This window comes from Perca flavescens, unplaced genomic scaffold, assembly GCF_004354835.1.
Source record: "Perca flavescens isolate YP-PL-M2 unplaced genomic scaffold, PFLA_1.0 EPR50_1.1_unplaced_scaf_50, whole genome shotgun sequence".
Taxonomy (NCBI): domain Eukaryota; kingdom Metazoa; phylum Chordata; class Actinopteri; order Perciformes; family Percidae; genus Perca; species Perca flavescens.
The window spans coordinates 17,961-43,000 of NW_021166703.1; the positions used below are offsets into that span (position 1 = coordinate 17,961).

Below are 25,040 nucleotides of genomic sequence, written 5' to 3' on the forward strand. Positions count from 1 at the left end.
TAGTATATTATGTCATAATAGTCATAAAAAGTCATAGTATAGTATGTCATAATAGTCATAAAAAGTCATAGTATATTATGTCTAAAAAGTCATAGTGTAGTATGTCGAAAAGTTATAAAAAGTCATATAGTAGTCATAATAGTCATAAAAAGTCATAGTATAGTATGTCATAATAGTCATAAAAAGTCATAGTATAGTATGTCATAATAGTCATAAAAAGTCATAGTATAGTATGTCGCAAAAGACAAAAAGTCATAGTATAGTATGTCATAATAGTCATAAAAAGTCATAGTATATTATGTCTAAAAAGTCATAGTGTAGTATGTCGAAAAGTTATAAAAAGTCATATAGTAGTCATAATAGTCATAAAAAGTCATAGTATAGTATGTCTAAAAAGACAAAAAGTCATAGTATAGTATGTCATAATAGTCATAAAAAGTCATAGTATATTATGTCATAATAGTCATAAAAAGTCATAGTATAGTATGTCATAATAGTCATAAAAAGTCATAGTATATTATGTCTAAAAAGTCATAGTGTAGTATGTCGAAAAGTTATAAAAAGTCATATAGTAGTCATAATTATGGAATTTATAGAGTGTGGTCTAGACCTACTCTATCTGTAAAGTGTCTCGAGATAACTTTTGTTATGATTTGATACTATAAATAAAATTGAATTGAATTGAATTGAATAATAGTCATAAAAAGTCATAGTATAGTATGTCATAATAGTCATAAAAAGTCATAGTATAGTATGTCAAAAAAGACAAAAAGTCATAGTATAGTATGTCATAATAGTAATAAAAAGTGATAGTATAGTATGTCATAATAGTCATAAAAAGTCATAGTATAGTATGTCGAAAAAGACAAAAAGTCATAGTATAGTATGTCATAATAGTCATAAAAAGTCATAGTATATTATGTCTAAAAAGTCATAGTGTAGTATGTCGAAAAGTTATAAAAAGTCATATAGTAGTCATAATAGTCATAAAAAGTCATAGTATAGTATGTCGCAAAAGACAAAAAGTCATAGTATAGTATGTCATAATAGTCATAAAAAGTCATAGTATATTATGTCATAATAGTCATAAAAAGTCATAGTATAGTATGTCATAATAGTCATAAAAAGTCATAGTATATTATGTCTAAAAAGTCAGTGTAGTATGTCGAAAAGTTATAAAAAGTCATATAGTAGTCATAATTTTGGAATTTATAGAGTGTGGTCTAGACCTACTCTATCTGTAAAGTGTCTCGAGATAACTTTTGTTATGATTTGATACTATAAATAAAATTGAATTGAATTGAATTGAATTGAATAATAGTCATAAAAAGTCATAGTATAGTATGTCATAATAGTCATAAAAAGTCATAGTATAGTATGTCAAAAAAGACAAAAAGTCATAGTATAGTATGTCATAATAGTAATAAAAAGTCATAGTATAGTATGTCATAATAGTCATAAAAAGTCATAGTATAGTATGTCGCAAAAGACAAAAAGTCATAGTATAGTATGTCATAATAGTCATAAAAAGTCATAGTATATTATGTCTAAAAAGTCATAGTGTAGTATGTCGAAAAGTTATAAAAAGTCATATAGTAGTCATAATAGTCATAAAAAGTCATAGTATAGTATGTCGCAAAAGACAAAAAGTCATAGTATAGTATGTCATAATAGTCATAAAAAGTCATAGTATATTATGTCATAATAGTCATAAAAAGTCATAGTATAGTCCATCCATCCATCCATCCATCCATCTTCGTCCGCTTATCCGGTGTCGGGTCGCGGGGGGAGCAGCTCCAGCAGGGGACCCCAAACTTCCCTTTCCCGAGCAACATTAACCAGCTCCGACTGGGGGATCCCGAGGCGTTCCCAGGCCAGGTTGGAGATATAATCCCTCCACCTAGTCCTGGGTCTTCCCCGAGGCCTCCTCCCAGCTGGACGTGCCTGGAACACCTCCCTAGGGAGGCGCCCAGGGGGCATCCTTACCAGATGCCCGAACGCTCCTTTCGACGCAAAGGAGCAGCGGCTCTACTCCGAGCTCCTCACGGATGACTGAGCTTCTCACCCTATCTCTAAGGGAGACGCCAGCCAACCTCCTGAGGAAACCCATTTCTGCCGCTTGTACCCTGGATCTCGTTCTTTCGGTCATGACCCAGCCTTCATGACCATAGGTGAGGGTAGGAACGAAAACTGACCGGTAGATCGAGAGCTTTGCCTTCTGGCTCAGCTCTCTTTTTCGTCACAACGGTGCGATAGATTGAATGCAATACCGCACCCGCTGCGCCCGATTCTCCGACCAATCTCCCGCTCCATTGTCCCTCACTCGCGAACAAAACCCCAAGGTACTTGAACTCCTTCACTTGGGGTAAGGACTCATTCCCTACCTGGAGAAGGCATTCCATCGGTTTCCTGCTGAGAACCATGGCCTCCGATTTAGAGGTGCTGATCCTCATCCCAACCGCTTCACACTCGGTTGCGAACCGATCCAGTGAGTGCTGAAGGTCGCAGGCCGATGATGCCATCAGGACCACATCATCTGCAAAGAGCAGCGATGAGATCCCCAGCCCACCAAACTGCAACCCCTCCCCACCCCGACCACGCCTCGATATCCTGTCCATAAATATTACAAACAGGATTGGTGACAAAGCGCAGCCCTGGCGGAGGCCAACCCTCACCTGAAACGAGTCCGACTTACTACCGAGAACCCGGACACAGCTCTCACTTTGGTCATACAGAGATTGGATGGCCCTGAGTAGAGACCCCCTCACCCCATACTCCCGCAGCACCTCCCACAGTATCTCCCGGGGACCCGGTCATACGCCTTCTCCAAATCCACAAAACACATGTAGACCGGTTGGGCATACTCCCAGGCTCCCTCCAGGATCCTTGCGAGAGTGAAGAGCTGGTCCGTTGTTCCACGACCAGGACGGAATCCGCATTGTTCCTCCTCAACCCGAGGTTCGACTATCGGCCGAACCCTCCTTTCCAGCACCTTGGAGTAGACTTTACCAGGGAGGCTGAGAAGTGTGATACCCCTATAATTGGCACACACCCTCTGGTCCCCCTTTTTAAGAAGGGGAACCACCACCCCAGTCTGCCACTCCTTTGGCACCGTCCCAGACTTCCACGCAATGTTGAAGAGGCGTGTCAACCAGGACAGCCCCTCCACACCCAGAGCCTTGAGCATTTCTGGACGGATCTCATCAATCCCCGGGCTTTGCCACTGTGTAGTTGTTTGACTACATCAGTGACTTCCGCCTGGGAAATCGACGACAATCCCCGTTATCCTCCAGCTCTGCCTCTAACATAGAGGGCGATTAGTCGGATTCAGGAGTTCCTCAAAGTGCTCCCTCCACGCCCCTATTACCTCCTCAGTGGAGGTCAACAGTGTCCCATCCTTACTGTACACAGCTTGGATGGTTCCCCCCCCCTCCTGAGGTGGCGAACAGTTTTCCAGAAGCACTTTGGTGCCGACCGAAAGTCCTTCTCCATGTCTTCTCCAAACTTCTCCCACACCCGCTGCTTTGCCTCTTTCACGGCAGAGGCTGCAGCCCTTCGGGCCCTTCGGTACCCTGCAACTGCCTCCGGAGTCCTCCGAGATAACATATCCCGGAAGGACTCCTTCTTCAGTCGGACGGCTTCCCTGACCACTGGTGTCCACCACGGTGTTCGTGGGTTACCGCCCCTTGAGGCACCTAAGATCCTAAGACCACAGCTCCTCGCCGCAGCTTCAGCAATGGAAACTTTGAACATTGTCCACTCGGGTTCAATGCCCCCAGCCTCCACAGGGATGCACGAAAAGCTCCGCCCGGAGGTGTGAGTTGAAAGTCTGTCGGACAGGGGCCTCCTCCAGACGTTCCCAATTTACCCGCACTACACGTTTGGGCTTACCAGGTCTGTCCAGAGTCTCCCCCACCCCCTGACCCAACTCACCACCAGATGGTGATCGGTTGACAGCTCTGCCCCTCTCTTCACCTGAGTGTCCAAAACATACGGCCTCAGATCAGATGAAACGATTATGAAATCGATCATTGACCTTCGGCCTAGGGTGCTCTGGTACCAGGTACACTTATGAGCATCCCTATGTTCGAACATGGTGTTCGTTATAGACAATCCATGACTAGCACAGAAGTCCAACAACAAACAACCACTCTGGTTTAGATCAGGGAGGCCGTTCCTCCCAATCACGCCTCCAGGTGTCTCCATCATTGCCCACGTGTGCGTTGAAGTCCCCCAGCAGAACAATGGAGTCCCCACTGGAGCCCCATGCAGGACTCCAGTCAAGGTCTCCAAGAAGGCCGAATACTCCGAACTCCTGTTTGGTGCATATGCACAAACAACAGTCAGAGTTTTTCCCCCACAACCCGCAGGCGAGGGAGGCGACCCTCTCGTCCACGGGGTAAACTCCAACACAGCGGCGCTCAGCCGGGGCTTGTGAGTATCCCCACACCCGCCCGGCGCCTCACACCCTGGGCAACTCCGGAGAAGAAAAGAGTCCAACCCCTATCCAGGAGTATGGTTCCAGAACCGAGACTGTGCGTAGAGGTAAGCCCCACCAGATCTAACCGGTAGCGCTCCACCTCCCGCACCAGTTCCGGCTCCTTCCCCCCAGAGAGGTGACGCCCACGCCCCCAGAGCCAGCGTCTGCCGCCCGGGTCTGGTCCGTCGAGGCCCCTGACCTTCACTGCCACCCATGTGGCATCGCACCCGACCCCAACGGTTCCTCCCACAGGTGGTGGGCCCATGGGCTGGAGAGATGGGAGCCACGTAGCTTGTTCGGGCTGTGCCCGGCCGGGCTCCGTGGCAAACCCGCCACCAGGCGCGCCGACAAGCCCGCCCGCCTGGGCCTGGCTCCAGACGGGGCCCGGGCTTCCTCCGGGCAGGGTCACTCCATCTCTACCTTGCTTCTTCATTGGGGGTTTTTGAACCATTCTTTGTCTGGCCCCTCACCTGAGACCACTTTGCCTTGGGAGACCCTACCAGGAGCACAAAGCTCCAGACAACACAGCCCTCAGGTTCACAGAGACACACAAACCTCTCCACCACGATAAGGTGATGGTTCACGGAGAAGCATATCATAGATATATAATCATAGTATAGTATGTCATAATAGTCATAAAAAGTCATAGTATATTATGTCTAAAAAGTCATAGTGTAGTATGTCGAAAAGTTATAAAAAGTCATATAGTAGTCATAATAGTCATAAAAAGTCATAGTATAGTATGTCATAATAGTCATAAAAAGTTATAGTGTAGTATGTCTAAAAAGTCATAGTGTAGTATGTCGAAAAGTTATAAAAAGTCATATAGTAGTCATAATAGTCATAAAAAGTCATAGTATAGTATGTCGAAAAAGTCATAAAAAGTCATAGTATAGTATGTCGAAAAAAAGTCATAGTATAGTATGTCGAAAAAGTCATAAAAAGTCATAGTATAGTATGTCGAAAAAAAGTCACAGTATAGTATGTCGAAAAGTTATAAAAAGTCATGGTATAGTATGTCATAATAGTCATAAAGAGTCATAGTATAGTATGTCAAAAAGGTCATAGTATAGTATGTCATAATAGTCATAAAGTCATAGTATAGTATGTCAAAAAGGTCATAGTATAGTATGTCATAATAGTCATAAAAAGTCATAGTATAGTATGTCAAAAAGGTCATAGTATAGTATGTCATAATAGTCATAAAGTCATAGTATATTATGTCGAAAAAGACAAAAAGTCATAGTGTAGTATGTCGAAAAGTTATAAAAAGTCATATAGTAGTCATAATAGTCATAAAAAGTCATAGTATAGTATGTCATAATAGTCATAAAAAGTCATAGTATAGTATGTCATAATAGTCATAAAAAGTCATAGTATATTATGTCTAAAAAGTCATAGTGTAGTGTAGTTATAAAAAGTCATATAAGTCATAATAGTATAAAAAGTCATATAGTAGTCATAATAGTCATAAAAAGTCATCAGTATGTATAGTATGTCATAATAGTCATAAAAAGTCAAATAGTATAGTATGTCATAATAGTCATAAAAAGTCATAGTATATTATGTCTAAAAAGACAAGTGTGGTATGTCATAGTTATAAAAAGTCATATAGTAGTCATAATAGTCATAAAAAGTCATAGTATATTATGTCTAAAAAGTCATAGTGTAGTATGTCGAAAAGTTATAAAAAAGTCATATAGTAGTCATAAAGTTATAAAAAGTCATATAGTAGTCATAATAGTCATAAAAAGTTATAGTGTAGTATGTCTAAAAAGTCATAAAAAGTCATAGTATAGTATGTCATAATAGTCATAAAAAGTCATAGTATAGTATGTCGAAAAAAAGTCAGTATAGTATGTCGAAAAGTTATAAAAAGTCATGGTATAGTATGTCATAATAGTCATAAAGAGTCATAGTATAGTATGTCAAAAAGGTCATAGTATAGTATGTCATAATAGTCATAAAAAGTCATAGTATAGTATGTCGAAAAAGTCATAGTATAGTATGTCGAAGTTATAAAAAGTCATATTATAGTATGTCATAATAGTCATAAAAAGTCATAGTATATTATTTCAAAAAAAAGTCACAGTATAGTATGTCGAAAAAGACAAAAAGTCATAGTATAGTATGTCATAATAGTCATAAAAAGTCATAGTATAGTATGTCATAATAGTCATAAAAAGTCATAGTATAGTATGTCGAAAAAGACATAAAAAGTCATAGTATAGTATGTCAAAAAAAAGTCACAGTATAGTATGTCGAAAAGTTATATAAAGTCATAGCGTAGTATGTCATAATAGTCCAGCTCCAGTCTGAACCAGTCTGAACCGGACTGTTTTTCTTCCATAATCAAAGACATACTGTATTCTTTTTTTTTTATATATATATATATATATATATATATATATATATATATATATATATATATATATATATATATATTTGTGCTTATCTTTCAAAATAAAGTACACATTTTGTATATTCGTGCTGTTGACTTTCAAAATAAAGTACACATTTTCACCATTGATTCAGTTCTTCATGTTTTTATTGTTCAGATCAACACGTTGACCAATAAAGATATGATAAAGATATTAAAGATAAAGATATTAAAGATAAAGATATTAAAGATAAAGATATTAAAGATAAAGATATTAAAGAAGTAGAAACAATCAAAGAGACAAAGTAATGACTGATTAAAGTATTGATTATGGACGGATTATTGATTATAAACTGAGTGTAAATCACTTCCTGGTGTTAGATGCTGTCTGATTGGTTCGTGTAGACGATGACATCATCAGGGCTGGTGGGGGCGGGGCTGTTTGGCGTACTGGATGGCGTCCAGCGCGGCGCCGATGTCGAAGTCTTTGGCCTGAAGAAGACGAGTCAGCCAGCCGCCTTCGTCGGTGAAACCCATCGACAGCATTTGAGACAGAGACTCCACCAGGCGGGGGTCGGCCTCTGGGGGGCAGGGGTCAAAGGTCAAAGGCAGGAACTAGAACTGACAGTGTGGCTTGTGTGTTGTACTGGACTAAACTTATATGTACTTTTATAATCCTTTTATCTATAATCCTTTTATTTTAGGTGTGACATCGTACAATCTGTCCAGGGACAGCAGAGCAGAGTATGAGGGTCCTGACAGTACCTAGGTAAGGACTACTAGCCAGTCAGGAGCAGAGTATGAGGGTCCTGACAGTACCTAGGTAAGGACTACTAGCCAGTCAGAAGCAGAGTATGAGGGTCCTGACAGTAGCTAGGTAAGGACTACTAGCCAGTCAGAAGCAGAGTATGAGGGCCCTGACAGTACCTAGGTAAGGACTACTAGCCAGTCAGAAGCAGAGTATGAGGGTCCTGACAGTAGCTAGGTAAGGACTACTAGCCAGTCAGAAGCAGAGTATGAGGGCCCTGACAGTACCTAGGTAAGGACTACTAGCCAGTCAGAAGCAGAGTATGAGGGTCCTGACAGTACCTAGGTAAGGACTACTAGCCAGTCAGAAGCAGAGTATGAGGGCCCTGACAGTACCTAGGTAAGGACTACTAGCCAGTCAGAAGCAGAGTATGAGGGTCCTGACAGTAGCTAGGTAAGGACTACTAGCCAGTCAGAAGCAGAGTATGAGGGCCCTGACAGTACCTAGGTAAGGACTACTAGCCAGTCAGAAGCAGAGTATGAGAGAGGTCTGAGCTGGTGTTACCTTGGGGCAGGTGGGGGTACAGCGCCGCCTCCCTGAGGCCTGTTGGACCAGACGGGGGACCCTGGTCCTGGTTCTGGTTCTGGTTCTGGTCCTGGTCTCTGAGGGACTGCAGCTCTCCGGTGGACGGGTCGACCTCTTTGGGGCTCAGGTGAGTCCACTCCTCCTCCGAGTCTCTCCGCACCTGAGAAACACAGACAGTTATATACATACTACTACCTGAGAAACACAGTTATATACATACTACTACCTGAGAAACACAGACAGTTATATACATACTACTACCAGAGAAACACAGTTATATACATACTACTACCAGAGAAACACAGTTATATACATACTACTACCTGAGTAACACAGTTATATACATACTACTACCTGAGTAACACAGTTATATACATACTACTACCTGAGAAACAGTTATATACATACTACTACCTGAGAAACACAGTTATATACATACTACTACCTGAGTAACACAGTTATATACATACTACTACCTGAGAAACAGTTATATACATACTACTACCTGAGAAACACAGACAGTTATATACATACTACTACCTGAGAAACACAGTTATATACATACTACTACCTGAGAAACACAGTTATATACATACTACTACCTGAGAAACACAGACAGTTATATACTGTATATACTACTACATTCTCTCATTCCCCCTGCTCTGACACACACACACACACACACACACACACACACACACACACACACACACATACACACACACACCATGAACTGACCTTTGACCCTTTGATGCTGGCTCCTCCCTCACTGCTGGCTCCTCCCTCACTGCTGGCTCCTCCCTCACTGCTGGCTCCTCCCTCATTTTGGGCCCCACTCTCATTTGTGGCTCCGCCCCCGTCTCCCTCCACCCCCCCACTCTGAGAGGGAGGGGTCACCTTGGTCATCTTGCCCTCGTGTTCCACGTCGATGTCCACATCGATACCTGCACACACACACACACACACACACACACACACACACACACACACACACACACACACACACACAACATCACTTCCTGTTCAAACCCAACTCCTCAGCAGCAAACAGAAACTCTTCTGACTGAGCTTTTATTTTGAAAAGACTCTCAATGTTTCTCTGCTCTGTATCACATCATGTCACCTGTCAATAATAACAATACTTATAATCATCTGCTGTTAGACTGTAACTCTGAGTTATTCTCCAGATTATAATCTGATGTTAGACTGACTGTAACTCTGAGTTATTCTCCAGATTATAATCTGATGTTAGACTGACTGTAACTCTGAGTTATTCTCCAGATTATAATCTGATGTTAGACTGACTGTAACTCTGAGTTATTCTCCAGATTATAATCTGATGTTAGACTGACTGTAACTCTGAGTTATTCTCAGATTATAATCTACTGTTAGACTGTAACTCTGAGTTATTCTCGGATTATAATCTGATGTTAGACTGACTGTAACTCTGAGTTATTCTCAGATTATAATCTGATGTTAGACTGTAACTCTGAGTTATTCTCGGATTATAATCTGATGTTAGACTGACTGTAACTCTGAGTTGTTCTCAGATTATAATCTGCTGTTAGACTGTAACTCTGAGTTATTCTCAGATTATAATCTGCTGTTAGACTGTAACTCTGAGTTATTCTCAGATTATAATCTGCTGTTACTGTAACTCTGAGTTATTCTCCAGATTATAATCTGCTGTTAGACTGTAACTCTGAGTTATTCTCCAGATTATAATCTGCTGTTAGACTGTAACTCTGAGTTATTCTCCAGATTATAATCTGCTGTTAGACTGACTGTAACTCTGAGTTATTCTCAGATTATAATCTGATGTTAGACTGTAACTCTGAGTTATTCTCAGATTATAATCTGATGTTAGACTGTAACTCTGAGTTATTCTCAGATTATAATCTGATGTTAGACTGACTGTACCTCTGAGTTATTTGTAACATTGAAGAACCTTTTCTTTTGGGTTTTTATATATTATTATTATTATTGTGTATATTTGGTGAGTGTGACAGAGATGTGTATTTGTGTGTATTTGTGTGTATTTGTGTGTCCTTTATTTCCACTCAAAGCAGTTTGTAAACTTTAGTTTTTAAATACAATTTTTATTACCCAATCAGAAGCGACGTGTGTAAACAGTTTCAGTTTAAAGAACAGTTGAGCTCTCCTAACAGCCAATCAGAAACCTGCGCTGGTCTCAGGTGTTAACAGTGACATCACTCACCCAGTGGGCTCAACATGGCCGCCACGCCCTCGCCGATGTTCTTCAGGAAATCCACGTTGGCCTCAGACGCTGTGGGGGGGGCAGAGGATCACATCAGAGTCAAACCCAACCTGGGGGTGTCTCTACTAGAGCTTACTAGAGCCTACTAGAGCTCACTAGAGCCTACTAGAGCTCTACTAGAGCTCCACTAGTCTACTAGAGCCTACTAGAGCTCTAGTAGTCTACTAGATCCTACTATAGCTCCACTAGAGCCTACTAGAGCTTACTAGAGCTCCACTAGTCTACTAGAGCCTACTAGAGCTCCACTAGAGCCTACTAGAGCTCCACTAGTCTACTAGAGCCTACTAGAGCGCCACTAGAGCCTACTAGAGCTCCACTAGTCTACTAGAGCCTACTAGAGCCTACTAGAGCTCCACTAGAGCTTACTAGAGCTCCACTAGTCTACTAGAGCCTACTAGAGCGCCACTAGAGCCTACTAGAGCTCCACTAGAGCTCCACTAGTCTACTAGAGCTCCACTAGTCTACTAGAGCCTACTAGAGCTCTAGTAGTCTACTAGATCCTACTATAGCTCCACTAGAGCCTACTAGAGCGCCACTAGAGCCTACTAGAGCTCCACTAGAGCCTACTAGAGCTCCACTAGTCTACTAGAGCCTACTAGAGCTCTAGTAGTCTACTAGATCCTACTATAGCTCCACTATAGCCTACTAGAGCTTACTAGAGCTCCACTAGTCTACTAGAGCCTACTAGAGCTCCACTAGAGCCCACTAGAGCTCCACTAGAGCTTACTAGAGCTCCACTAGTCTACTAGAGCCTACTAGAGCTCCACTAGAGCCTATTAGAGCTCCACTAGAGCCTACTAGAGCTCCACTAGAGCTTACTAGAACTCTACTAGAGCTCTACTAGTCTACTATAGCCTACTAGAGCTCCACTGGAGCCTACTAGAGCTCCACTAGAGCTTACTAGAGCTCCACTAGAGCTCTACTAGTCTACTAGAGCTCCACTAGTCTACTAGAGCTTACTAGAGCTCCACTTTAGCCTACTAGAGCTCCACTAGTCTACTAGAGCCTACTAGAGCGCCACTAGAACCTACTAGAGCTCCACTATAGCTCCACTAGTCTACTAGAGCTCCACTAGAGCTTACTAGAGCTCTACTAGAGCTCCTCTAGAGCTTACTAGAGCCTACCAGAGCCTACTAGAGCTTACTAAAGCTCCACTAGATCCTAATAGAGTCTACTAGAGCCTAATAGAGCCTAATAGAGCTCCACTAGACCTCTAGTCTCAGCGCTGATCCAGACTTAGAGTGTAGTGGAGATGATTTTCATGTGTTATCTGTGGCAGATGCTGATTAGTAATCAGATTACACTGACCAGAGGAGGCGCTGCAGTCTGCAGCGGGTCTGGAGGGCCCACCTTGGTCCTGGTTCAGATTCTGGTTCAGATTCTGGTTCCACATGCAGTGTCTCATCCTCTTCATCCACTTCCCCCGAGGAAACCACTACACACACACACACACACACACACACACACACACACACACACACACACACACACACACACACACACACACACACACACACACACACACACACACACACACACACACACACACACACACACACACACACACACACACACACACACACACAGAGACACACACACACACACACACACACACACAGGATATAAGGAGACTCCAAGCTGTGTTAATGTGACTAAATGAATGAACGAGTGAGTGAATGAATGAATGAGTGAATGAATGAGTGAATGAATGAGTGAATGAGTGAGTGAATGAATGAGTGAATGAATGAATGAGTGAATGAATGAGTGAATGAATGAATGAGTGAATGAGTGAATGAATGAGTGAGTGAGTGAAAGACCTGCCAGATGGGCAGCAGCGCGTGCTCCGTGTGCGTTAATGTGACTGACTGAGTGAGAGTATGAATGAATGATTGAATGAATGAATGAATGAATGAGTGAATGAATGAATGAGTGAGTGAATGAGAGACCAGCTGACCTGTAGTGGGTGCCAGATGGGCAGCAGTGTGTGCTCCGTGTATGTTAATGTGACTGACTGACTGACTGACTGACTGACTGACTGACTGAGAGTATGAATGAATGAATGAATGAATGAGTGAGTGAGTGAATGAATGAGTGAATGAATGAATGAGTGAATGAATGAATGAGTGAGTGAGTGAATGAATGAGTGAGTGACCAGCTGACCTGTAGGGGGTGCCAGATGGGCAGCAGCGCGTCCTCCGTGTGTGTTAATGTGACTGACTGAGTGAGAGTATGAATGAATGATTGAATGAGTGAATGAGTGAGTGAGTGAGTGAGTGAATGAATGAATGAATGAATGAGTGAATGAATGAGTGAATGAGTGAATGAGTGAATGAATGAGTGAATGAATGAATGAGTGAGTGACCAGCTGACCTGTAGGGGGTGCCAGATGGGCAGCAGCGCGTGCTCCGTGTGCGTTAATGTGACTGAGTGAGAGTATGAATGAATGAATGAATGAGTGAGTGAGTGAATGAGTGAGTGAATGAGTGACCAGCTGACCTGTAGGGGGTGCCAGATGGGCAGCAGTGCGTGCTCCGTGTGTGTTAATGTGACTGACTGACTGACTGAGTGAGAGTATGAATGAATGAATGAATGAATGAATGAGTGAGTGAATGAATGAGTAAATGAATGAGTGAATGAGTGAATGAATGAATGAGTGAATGAATGAATGAGTGAGTGAGTGAATGAATGAATGAGTGACCAGCTGACCTGTAGGGGGTGCCAGATGGGCAGCAGCGCGTGCTCCGTGTGTGTTTATGTGACCGACTGACTGACTGACTGAGAGTATGAATGAATGAATGAATGAATGAATGAGTGAATGAATGAGTGAATGAATGAATGAATGAGTGAATGAATGAATGAGTGAATGAGTGAATGAATGAGTGAGTGACCAGCTGACCTGTAGGGGGTGCCAGATGGGCAGCAGCGCGTGCTCCGTGTGTGTTTATGTGACCGACTGACTGACTGACTGAGAGTATGAATGAATGAGTGAATGAATGAATGAGTGAATGAATGAGTGAATGAGTGAGTGACCAGCTGACCTGTAGGGGGTGCCAGATGGGCAGCAGCGCGTGCTCCGTGTGTGTTAATGTGACTGACTGAGTGAGAGTATGAATGAATGAGTGAATGAGTGAATGAGTGAATGAGTGAATGAATGAATGAATGAATGAATGAGTGAGTGACCAGCTGACCTGTAGGGGGTGCCAGATGGGCAGCAGCGCGTGCTCCGTGTGTGTGCCGCGGGCCTGGCAGCCCGAGCAGAGGTCGTAGTTCGGACACACCGAACACTTGAAGCGAGTTCCCACCACGGGCCCCTCGCAGCCGTCACAGGTGACATCACCGTGCACCGGGGGGGGCATGTGGGGGGGCGGGGCCATCGGGCCTCCAGGGGGCGGGGCCATCGGGCCTCCAGGGGGGGGGTAGATCAAGGTGAAGGGGGAAGGCGTGGAGAGGGAAGTCTCTACGGTTCTCCTTCTTCTCTGAAAGATTCAACAAACTTTATTAAAAACTAACAGGTTACGTTACAGCTAACAGCTAAGCTAACAGCTAAGCTAACAGGTGTCGGGCTCATGTTACAGCTAACAGCTAAGCTAACAGGTGTCTGAGTCATGTTACAGCTAACAGCTAAGCTAACAGGTGTCGGGCCCATGTTACAGCTAATAGCTAAGCTAACAGGTGTCTGAGTCATGTTACTGCTAACAGCTAAGCTAACAGGTGTCTGAGTCATGTTACTGCTAACAGCTAAGCTAACAGGTGTCTGAGTCATGTTACTGCTAACAGCTAAGCTAACAGGTGTCTGAGTCATGTTACAGCTAACAGCTAAGCTAACAGGTGTCTGAGTCATGTTACTGCTAACAGCTAAGCTAACAGGTGTCTGAGTCATGTTACAGCTAACAGCTAAGCTAACAGGTGTCTGAGTCATGTTACAGCTAACAGCTGTTTAACAGGTGTCTGAGTCATGTTACTGCTAACAACTAAGCTAACAGGTGTCTGAGTCATATTACAGCTAACAGCTAAGCTAACAGGTGTCGGGCTCATGTTACAGCTAACAGCTAAGCTAACAGGTGTCTGAGTCATATTACAGCTAACAGCTAAGCTAACAGGTGTCTGAGTCATGTTACAGCTAACAACTAAGCTAACAGCTAAGCTAACAGCTAAGCTAACAGGTTTGTACCTTTGATGTAGAGACGGAAGGTGGAGTCGGTCATACAGGCCAGACCCATCATCAGCTCATCATCAGAGGAGAAGGCCACCAGGTCTCCATCTTCATCTGGAACACAGACAGGCAGGCAGGCAGACAGACAGACAGACAGACAGGCAGACAGGCAGACAGACAGACAGACAGACAGACAGACAGGCAGGCAGACAGACAGGCAGGCAGACAGACAGACAGACAGACAGGCAGGCAGACAGACAGACAGACAGGCAGGCAGGCAGACAGACAGACAGGCAGACAGGCAGACAGGCAGACAGACAGACAGACAGGCAGGCAGACAGACAGACAGACAGACAGGCAGGCAGACAGACAGACAGGCAGGCAGACAGACACACACAGAGATCAATAATCTTCCTCAGAGATTTTAAATATGACCTTTGAGTCAGATGAAGAAACCATTAGTGGTAGAAAGCTCAGGAAGAGGAGCAGAAATCACCAACACATTATGTCAACATCTCCTAATACCTTAATATCATACACACATATCAACAGGTGAGACAGGCAGACAGACAGGCAGACAGAGAGAGAGACAGGCAGACAGACAGAGAGACAGGCAGACAGAGAGAGAGAGAGACAGGCAGGTAGACAGAGAGAGACAGGCAGACAGGCAGGTAGACAGAGAGAGAGAGAGACAGGCAGACAGAGAGAGAGAGAGAGAGACAGGCAGACAGAGAGAGAGAGAGACAGGCAGGTAGACAGAGAGAGAGACAGGCAGGTAGACAGAGAGAGACAGGCAGACAGGCACGTAGACAGAGAGAGAGACAGGCAGACAGGCAGGTAGACAGAGAGAGAGACAGGCAGACAGGCAGGTAGACAGAGAGACAGGCAGACAGAGAGAGAGAGAGACAGGCAGGCAGACAGAGAGAGAGAGACAGGCAGACAGGCACGTAGACAGAGAGAGAGAGAGACAGGCAGACAGAGAGAGAGAGACAGGCAGCAGAGAGAGAGAGAGAGACAGGCAGACAGGCAGGTAGACAGAGAGAGAGACAGGCAGGTAGACAGAGAGAGAGAGAGAGAGACAGTAGACAGAGAGAGAGAGACAGGCAGACAGGCAGGTAGACAGAGAGAGAGAGAGACAGGCAGACAGGGAGAGAGAGAGACAGGCAGGTAGACAGAGAGAGAGACAGGGAGGTAGACAGAGAGAGAGAGAGAGACAGGTAGAGAGAGAGAGAGACAGGCAGACAGAGAGAGAGAGAGACAGGCAGACAGGCAGGTAGACAGAGAGAGAGAGAGACAGGTAGACAGAGAGAGAGAGAGACAGGCAGACAGGCAGGTAGACAGAGAGAGAGAGAGACAGGCAGACAGGGAGAGAGAGAGACAGGCCCAGTTTGTTTATCTCTAGAGTCCTACTGCTGTAACACTGAGTTAGAGCTGGGCGATATATCGTGATATCGTGATATCGTGATATGAGACTAGATCAAACCTGACGAAACCAGTCAGCTAGCTAATTTTATTTATTTATATATTTACCTCTGTAGTACATGTTGTAGTACATGTTCTTTACCTCTGTAGTACATGTTGTAGTAGTACATGTTATTTACCTCTGTAGTACATGTTGTAGTACATGTTATTTACCTCTGTAGTACATGTTATTTACCTCTGTAGTACATGTTGAAGCAGTTCTTCAGGTTGTTAAACACACTCGCAGTTTTCTTGCTCAGGTACTCGAAGCTGGAGGAAACGTCCTGATCCACCGCGAACCTCCGGACTTCTTTCACCGCCTCGTCTTTCCCCATCAGGTAGGCCTTCACGGTCACCGCCATGCCGCTCACTGGACCAGACTCCGGGCCGAAAACACGCACTTTAACAGGCTCCAGTTACCGGGGAGACGGTCGACTCTAGCGGACACACACTGGACCAGACTCCGGGCAGAAAACACGCACTTTAACAGGCTCCAGTTACCGGGGAGACGGTCGACTCTAGCGGACACACACTGGACCAGACTCCGGGCCGAAAACACGCACTTTAACAGGCTCCAGTTACCGGGGAGACGGTCGACTCTAGCGGACACACACTGGACCAGACTCCGGGCAGAAAAGACGCAGTTTGAGAGACTTTCGGACTCTGAAACTCTGTGAGGAACTTTGTGACGCAGCTTTTAATCCTCTCACCTTTATGTTTACTTCCGTGATCGACGTCAGGCGGAGTCGTCAGGAAAGTAAACAATGCCGCGGCCTCTCATTGGTCCGCTGACGGAGTCCCGCCCAGACGACCAATGAGAGGCCGAGGTATGACAGAGCACTTTCCAACCAGTTTCCAACGAGGGAATTCCCCCGGAGTCACGTGACCAACAGGTTCAACATGAATAAAGTTCAGATTTAAGAAAAACAACGTTACGTCATGGCATTTATGTAAAGCGTTCAATAAAATTTAAAAACATTATTTTATAAAGAATTTACAGAATGTTTTACTAATGTACTACTTATCTCATAGAACATAAGTATATTATGTAATAATATATATTATTTTATCAGTTTGAGATTTTCCCCAGATTCCTCTTAATGATTGTATGATTATACTGTATACTAAATTATTCTATATTTTATGTACTTTATTTTTTACAAAATTATTGTAATTTTTTTACTTTAATATTTATTTTATATATTTTTATTTTATATATTTATTAATTATATTTATTTTATATATTATATTTATTATATTTATTTTATCTTTTTGTATTTATTTTATCTTTGTTATTTAATTATATTTATTTATTAATTATATTTATTTTATATATTTATTTTATCTTTATTTTATATATTTATTTATTTAAACTTTTTATATTTATTTTATATATTTTCATTCATAATATTTTGGCAAAAAATCCGTTTTAATTCATGAGGTAATGTAAAGTAAAAAGTGTAAAAACTAACAGAATGAAAAAGATTCAAACATTTCTATTAATAAAATCAAAATGATTCAACATGTTTTTAATAAAGTGACACTTTGGAGTTTGTTTTATTTTAAGCTGGTTCAATAAAGTTTATCTGAACTTCTTTATATTTATATGAGTTTAATAAAGTTTATTACTATTATTCTATTTGCAACTAAACAACAAAACACACTGTCCCTTAACCTTACTGTCAATAAAGTTTATCTTCTGTAGTCTCTTCTGTTTTTATTTCAGTTTTTATTTCAGTTTGGGTTTCTGAGCTGAGGTTTTTCTTCCAGAAGTAGTTCAGGTGTGACATCATCCTGTCTGAATGGTGTGGACGTGCAGTGGCCAATCAGCAGCAGAGTTAGTGTCAGGTGATGCTGAGTCATTGTCCTGTGACTCTGAGTGATGTGACTCACAGTCACAGGATCAAAACAGCAGAAAGTAAAATGTAATTCTGACTTATTGAACTCCACCAGACTCCATGTAAATAATCAGGACTTTAATCATCGTAAAACACACTTCATTCAAAGTGGACAGAAACTAAATAAAACTACCAAAAGCCATCTTGGTTCATCTTTCCACTGTTCCAACAATCACCACTCTGGTTTGGTTGAAATAAACCCTTAACTCACCCATTTACTTGTGGAGATATGCTGGCTCTATACACGCTAAAAGTCCTGATTATTTACATGGAGTCTGGTGGAGATATGCTGGCTCTATACACACTAAAAGTCCTGATTATTTACATGGAGTCTGGTGGAGATATGCTGGCTCTATACACACTAAAAGTCCTGATTATTTACATGGAGTCTGGTGGATTTGGTGATGGGAATTTTGGGGCATATGTGAGGTTCTCCAGAGGGATAATACGGGACAGGACACCTTAAATTAAAGTAAGTGTTGAACCCCAGACATGTCTTGGAGGGTGATAACAAAAGGTGCAACGCCCACGTCAGACGTCCCAGAATGCAGTTTATCAGCCAGTTCATCCGGCTGTACTGGAGTTACATCACCAAAGGTCTCCGTGGAGACTGAAACACAACCACGCAGATTACACACCAAAACGGGTCACACCAGAGCAGGGGGAATGAGAGGGGGAACGCCAGAGCAGGGGGAATGAGAGGGGGAAACACCAGAGCACTCTGGTACGCCAGAGCAGGGGGAATGAGAGGGGGAAACACCAGAGCAGGGGGAATGAGAGGAGGGAACACCAGAGCAGGGGGAATGAGAGGGGAAACACCAGAGCAGGGGGAATGAGAGGGGAAACACCAGAGCAGGGGGAATGAGAGGAGGGAACACCAGAGCAGGGGAAATGAGAGGAGGGAACACCAGAGCAGGGGGAATGAGAGGGGAAACACCAGAGCAGGGGGAATGAGAGGGGGGAACACCAGAGCAGGGGGGAATGAGAGGGGGAACACCAGAGCAGGGGGAATGAGAGAGGGAACACCAGAGCAGGGGGAATGAGAGGGGGAACACCAGAGCAGGGGGAATGAGAGGGGGGAACACCAGAGCAGGGGGAATGAGAGGGGGAACACCAGAGCAGGGGGAATGAGAGAGGGAACACCAGAGCAGGGGGAATGAGAGGGGGAACACCAGAGCAGGGGGGAATGAGAGGGGAACACCAGAGCAGGGGGGAATGAGAGGGGAACACCAGAGCAGGGGAATGAGAGGGGAAACACCAGAGCAGGGGGGAATGAGAGAGGGAAACACCAGAGCAGGGGAATGAGAGGGGGGAACACCAGAGCAGGGGGAATGAGAGGGGGGAACACCAGAGCAGGGGAATGAGAGGGGGGAACACCAGAGCAGGGGGAATGAGAGGGGGAACACCAGAGAAGAGGGAATGAGAGGGGGGAACACCAGAGCAGGGGGAATGAGAGGGGGGAACACCAGAGCAGGGGGAATGAGAGGGGTAATGTAGCCTACATTACTTCCACTGTGAGAAACAAGTTTCTGTTTTCAAATTCATGAAATTAAATATTCATTACCTCATTGTTAAAGTAACCATGAGGTAACCAGAGGTAACCACGAGGTAACCAGAGGTAACCACGAGGTAACCACGAGGTAACCAGAGGTTACCACGAGGTAACCAGAGGTAACCACGAGGTAACCACGAGGTAACCACGAGGTTACCACGAGGTAACCACGAGGTAACCAGAGGTTACCACGAGGTAACCAGAGGTAACCACGAGGTAACCACGAGGTAACCCTCCAGTCTTGCGAGTAGAACAGAAACTAAAACTCTTCTTATAATTTATTTCCTCCTGAAAACATTTTATTCTTCACAACAAACGTAAAACACAGAAAACCTGAAGAATCAAGAATTAACTGAAAATATCAAATATACTCAAATATTATATCAACAATATTTATCAATTACAATCTTTAAATGACACGGCTCACAAAGCAACCAGAGTGATGTCATCAGACCCCAGCGTGATGTCATCAGACATCAGAGTGATGTCATCAGACATCAGCGTGAGGTCATCAGACCCCAGAGAGACTGGCGGGGGGTCAGAGTGATGTCATCGTGATGTCAGACGAGAGGGGTGGTACTGGCGGGGGTCAGAGTGATGTCATCGTGATGTCAGACGAGGGGTGGTACTGGCGGGGGTCAGAGTGATGTCATCGTGATGTCAGACGAGAGGGGTGGTACTGGCGGGGGTCAGAGTGATGTCATCGTGATGTCAGACGTAGAGGGGGTGGTACTGGCGGGGGGTCAGAGTGATGTCAGACGTAGAGGGGGTGGTACTGGCGGGGGGTCAGAGTGATGTCAGACGAGAGGGGTGGTACTGGCGGGGGTCAGAGTGATGTCAGACGAGAGGGGTGGTACTGGCGGGGGTCATCGTGATGTCAGACGAGGGGTGGTACTGGCGGGGGGTCATCGTGATGTCAGACGTAGAGGGGGTGGTACTGGCGGGGGGTCAGAGTGATGTCATCGTGATGTCAGACGTAGAGGGGGTGGTACTGGCGGGGTCAGAGTGATGTCAGACGAGGGGGGGGTGGTACTGGCGGGGGTCAGAGTGATGTCAGACGACGGGGGTGGTACTGGCGGGGGTCAGAGTGATGTCATCGTGATGTCAGACGTAGAGGGGGTGGTACTGGCGGGGGTCAGAGTGATGTCAGACGAGAGGGGTGGTACTGGCGGGGGGGGGTGATGTCATCGTGATGTCAGAGAGGGGGTGGTACTGGCGGGGGGTCAGAGTGATGTCATCGTGATGTCATCAGACGTAGAGGGGTGGTACTGGCGGGGGGGGTCAGAGTGATGTCAGACGAGAGGGGTGGTACTGGGGGGTCAGAGTGATGTCATCGTGATGTCATCAGACGTAGAGGGGGTGGTATTGGCGGGGGGTCAGAGTGATGTCATCGTGATGTCAGACGTAGAGGGGGTGGTATTGGCGGGGGTCAGAGGATGTCATCGTGATGTCATCAGACGAGGGGTGGTATTGGCGGGGGTCAGAGTGATGTCATCGTGATGTCATCAGACGGGGGGGGTGGTACTGGCGGGGGTCAGAGTGATGTCATCGTGATGTCAGACGAGGGGGGTGGTACTGGCGGGGGTCATCGTGATGTCAGACGAGGGGTGGTACTGGCGGGGGTCATCGTGATGTCAGACGAGGGGGGTGGTACTGGCGGGGGTCATCGTGATGTCAGACGAGAGGGGGTGGTACTGGCGGGGGTCAGAGTGATGTCATCGTGATGTCAGACGAGAGGGGTGGTACTGGCGGGGGTCAGAGTGATGTCAGACGCGAGGGGGTGGTACTGGCGGGGGGTCAGAGTGATGTCAGACGTAGAGGGGGTGGTACTGGCGGGGGGTCAGAGTGATGTCATCGTGATGTCAGACGTAGAGGGGGTGGTACTGGCGGGGGGTCAGAGTGATGTCAGACGTAGAGGGGGTGGTACTGGCGGGGGTCAGAGTGATGTCAGACGAGGGGTGGTACTGGCGGGGTCAGAGTGATGTCATCGTGATGGGAGAGGGGGGTGGTACTGGCGGGGGGTCAGAGTGATGTCAGACGAGAGGGGTGGTACTGGCGGGGGTCAGAGTGATGTCATCGTGATGTCATCAGACGAGAGGGGTGGTATTGGCGGGGGTCAGAGTGATGTCATCGTGATGATGTCAGACGAGAGGGGGTGGTATTGGCGGGGGTCAGAGTGATGTCATCGTGATGTCATCAGACGAGGGGGGTGGTATTGGCGGGGGTCAGAGTGATGTCATCGTGATGTCATCAGACGAGAGGGGTGGTACTGGCGGGGGGGGATGTCATCGTGATGTCAGGCGAGAGGGGTGGTACTGGCGGGGGTCAGAGTGATGTCAGGCGTGTACTGGGGTGGTACTGGGGGTGGGGGGTCATCGTGATGTCAGAGGAGAGGGGTGGTACTGGCGGGGGTCATCATGATGTCAGACGTAGAGGGGGTGGTACTGGCGGGGGGTCAGCCTCTTCCTGCAGGTGGGGCAGCTGTGCGACGTCTTCAGAGCGTCTCGGAGACACACGCTGCAGAACACGTGACCACACCTGGTGGAGACAACCAATCGGCCGCTCTCCACGATCTGGGGAGGGAACACACAGCCAATCAGAACGCAGGGTTCTCCTCGCTGTCAAACAGCCAGCAGCCAATCAGAACGCAGGGTTCTCCCCGCTGTCAAACAGCCAATCAGAACGCAGGGTTCTCCCCGCTGTCAAACAGCCAATCAGAACGCAGGGTTCTCCCCGCTGTCAAACAGCCAATCAGAACGCAGGGTTCTCCCCGCTAGACTTGGTCGCGAAAACAAACCACTTTAATTAATGACCGTTAGCTAAAAGTTGCTGAGTCATGTTACCAGTCTATGGGTACAGGGTTAGTTAGCTGAAAGTTGCTGAGTCATGTTACCAGTCTATGGGTACAGGGCTAGTTAGCTGAAAGTTGCTGAGTCATGTTACCAGTCTATGGGTACAGGGCTAGTTAGCTGAAAGTTGCTGAGTCATGTTACCAGTCTATGGGTACAGGGCTAGTTAGCTGAAAGTTGCTGAGTCATGTTACCAGTCTATGGGTACAGGGTTAGTTAGCTGAAAGTTGCTGAGTCATGTTACCAGTCTATGGGTACAGGGCTAGTTAGCTAAAAGTTGCTGAGTCATGTTACCAGTCTATGGGTACAGGGTTAGTTAGCTGAAAGTTGCTGAGTCATGTTACCAGTCTATGGGTACAGGGTTAGTTAGCTGAAAGTTGCTGAGTCATGTTACCAGTCTGCTGTGTCTATAATACGATCTTTTATAAACTGGCCAATAGACGGAGACGGCTTCACTTCAAAACCAAATAAACAAATGTCGCTGATTTGGGGTTTTTCTCTTACAGCGCAGGATTCTGCTGCAGTAAAACAGCTGGCAGCCAATCAGAAGGCAGGATTCTGCTGCAGTAAAACAGCCGGCAGCCAATCAGAAGGCAGGATTCTGCTGCAGTAAAACCGCCGGCAGCCAATCAGAAGGCAGGATTTTCCCGCAGTAAAACAGCCGGCAGCCAATCAGAAGGCAGGATTTTCCCGCAGTAAAACAGCCGGCAGCCAATCAGAAGGCAGGATTCTGCCGCAGTAAAACAGCCAGCAGCCAATCAGAAGGCAGGATTCTCCCGGCTGTGTCTGTTTGAGTCTCACCTCTGAGTACGAGTCCAGACAGACGGGACAGCTGATCGTCCCCGGAGTCGACCTGAAACACACACAGCAGGGATCAGTCTAACACCTGGAACACATACACACAGCAGGGATCAGTCTAACACCTGGAACACAGCAGGGGTCAGTCTAACACCTGGAACACCTGGAACACAGCAGGGATCAGTCTAACACCTGGAACACAGCAGGGATCAGTCCAACACCTGGAACACAGCAGGGATCAGTCTAACACCTGGAACACACACACACAGCAGGGATCAGTCTAACACCTGGAACACAAACACACACACACACAGCAGGGATCAGTCTAACACCTGGAACACAGCAGGGATCAGTCTAACACCTGGAACACATACACACAGCAGGGATCAGTCTAACACCTGGAACACATACACACAGCAGGGATCAGTCTAACACCTGGAACACAGCAGGGATCAGTCTAACACCTGGAACACATACACACAGCAGGGATCAGTCTAACACCTGGAACACAGCAGGGATCAGTCTAACACCTGGAACACAGCAGGGATCAGTCTAACACCTGGAACACAGCAGGGATCAGTCTAACACCTGGAACACACACACACAGCAGGGATCAGTCTAACACCTGGAACACAGCAGGGATCAGTCTAACACCTGGAACACAGCAGGGATCAGTTTAACACCTGGAACACAGCAGGGATCAGTCTAACACCTGGAACACAGCAGGGATCAGTCCAACACCTGGAACACAGCAGGGATCAGTCTAACACCTGGAACACAGCAGCGATTAGTGGTTTAGAGATAAAGGGATGTGTCTATCACCTGGAGGAGCCGTTGGTCTGGTCCGATGACATCACGGCGGCGTGGAGCCTGGGGGGCGTGGCCTCGTCTTCATCGCTGCTGACCACGTAGCTCTCAGCGGCCGAGACTCTCTGAGGACCTGAAGGAAGACACATTCCTTTCACCAAACTTTATTTAAACGTGTCGACAGGACAAACTTTATTTAAACGTGTCGACAGGACAAACTTTATTTAAACATGTCGACAGGACAAACTATATTTAAAGGACAGGAAACTTTATTTAAACATGTCGACAGGACAAACTATATTTAAACGTGTCGACAGGACCAACTTTATTTAAACATGTCGACATGACAAACTTTATTTAAACGTGTCGACAGCACAAACTTTATTTAAACGTGTCGACATGACAAACTTTATTTAAACGTGTCGACAGGACAAACTTTATTTAAACATGTCGACAGGACAAACTTTATTTAAACGTGTCGACAGGACAAACTTTATTTAAACGTGTCGACAGGACAAACTATATTTAAACGTGTCGACAGGACAAACTTTATTTAAACGTGTCGACAGCACAAACTTTATTTAAAGGTGTCGACAGGACAAACTTTATTTAAACGTGTCAACAGGACAAACTTTATTTAAACGTGTCAACAGGACAAACTTTATTTAAACGTGTCAACAGGACAAACTTTACCTTCGTCCACCAGCTGGATCGTCACCGCAGAAGAAGAAACAGAAGAAGAAACAGAAGAAGAAGAAACCGTGGTCAGTTCAAAATCTAATTATCAAAACAAGGAAGTAATATATAAATATATAGTCTACAATTATAACTAATAGAATAAGTGAAAATGAGCCAACATATTCGTGCTTTATCGATTTTCACAAAGCTTTTGATATGATCAATAGGGATCTGTTGGCATATAAGCTTATAGAGTACGGGGTAAATGGAAATTGTTATATGGCACTGAAGTCTGTTTATCAGAAGCCCATAGCATGTGTAAGATTGAATGAACTCCATACCAACTGGTTTCCAACATCATCAGGAGTAGAAC

General features: G+C 45.2%; 2 protein-coding genes across 2 annotated transcripts; both read right to left on the bottom strand.

The window, feature by feature from the left end:
• Positions 1-7,010: 7,010 nt before the first annotated feature.
• Positions 7,011-16,853, bottom strand: sqstm1 (sequestosome 1). Its single transcript, XM_028572743.1, is given in 9 exon segments — positions 7,011-7,441; positions 8,173-8,353; positions 8,932-9,137; positions 10,412-10,480; positions 11,780-11,906; positions 13,660-13,903; positions 13,905-13,947; positions 14,643-14,738; positions 16,282-16,853. Coding segments are annotated over 9 exon segments (1,296 nt in total). The 5' UTR covers positions 16,448-16,853; the 3' UTR covers positions 7,011-7,277.
• A 5,095-nt stretch (positions 16,854-21,948) lies between these two features.
• LOC114552015 (E3 ubiquitin-protein ligase RNF4) lies at positions 21,949-24,766 on the bottom strand (the record flags this gene model as incomplete). The annotated part of the gene is made up of 4 exons (XM_028572742.1): positions 21,949-22,108; positions 23,186-23,237; positions 24,005-24,122; positions 24,683-24,766. Coding segments are annotated over 4 exons (404 nt in total), but the record flags the coding sequence as incomplete, so codon positions are not given.
• Between the last annotated feature and the right edge of the window lie 274 nt (positions 24,767-25,040).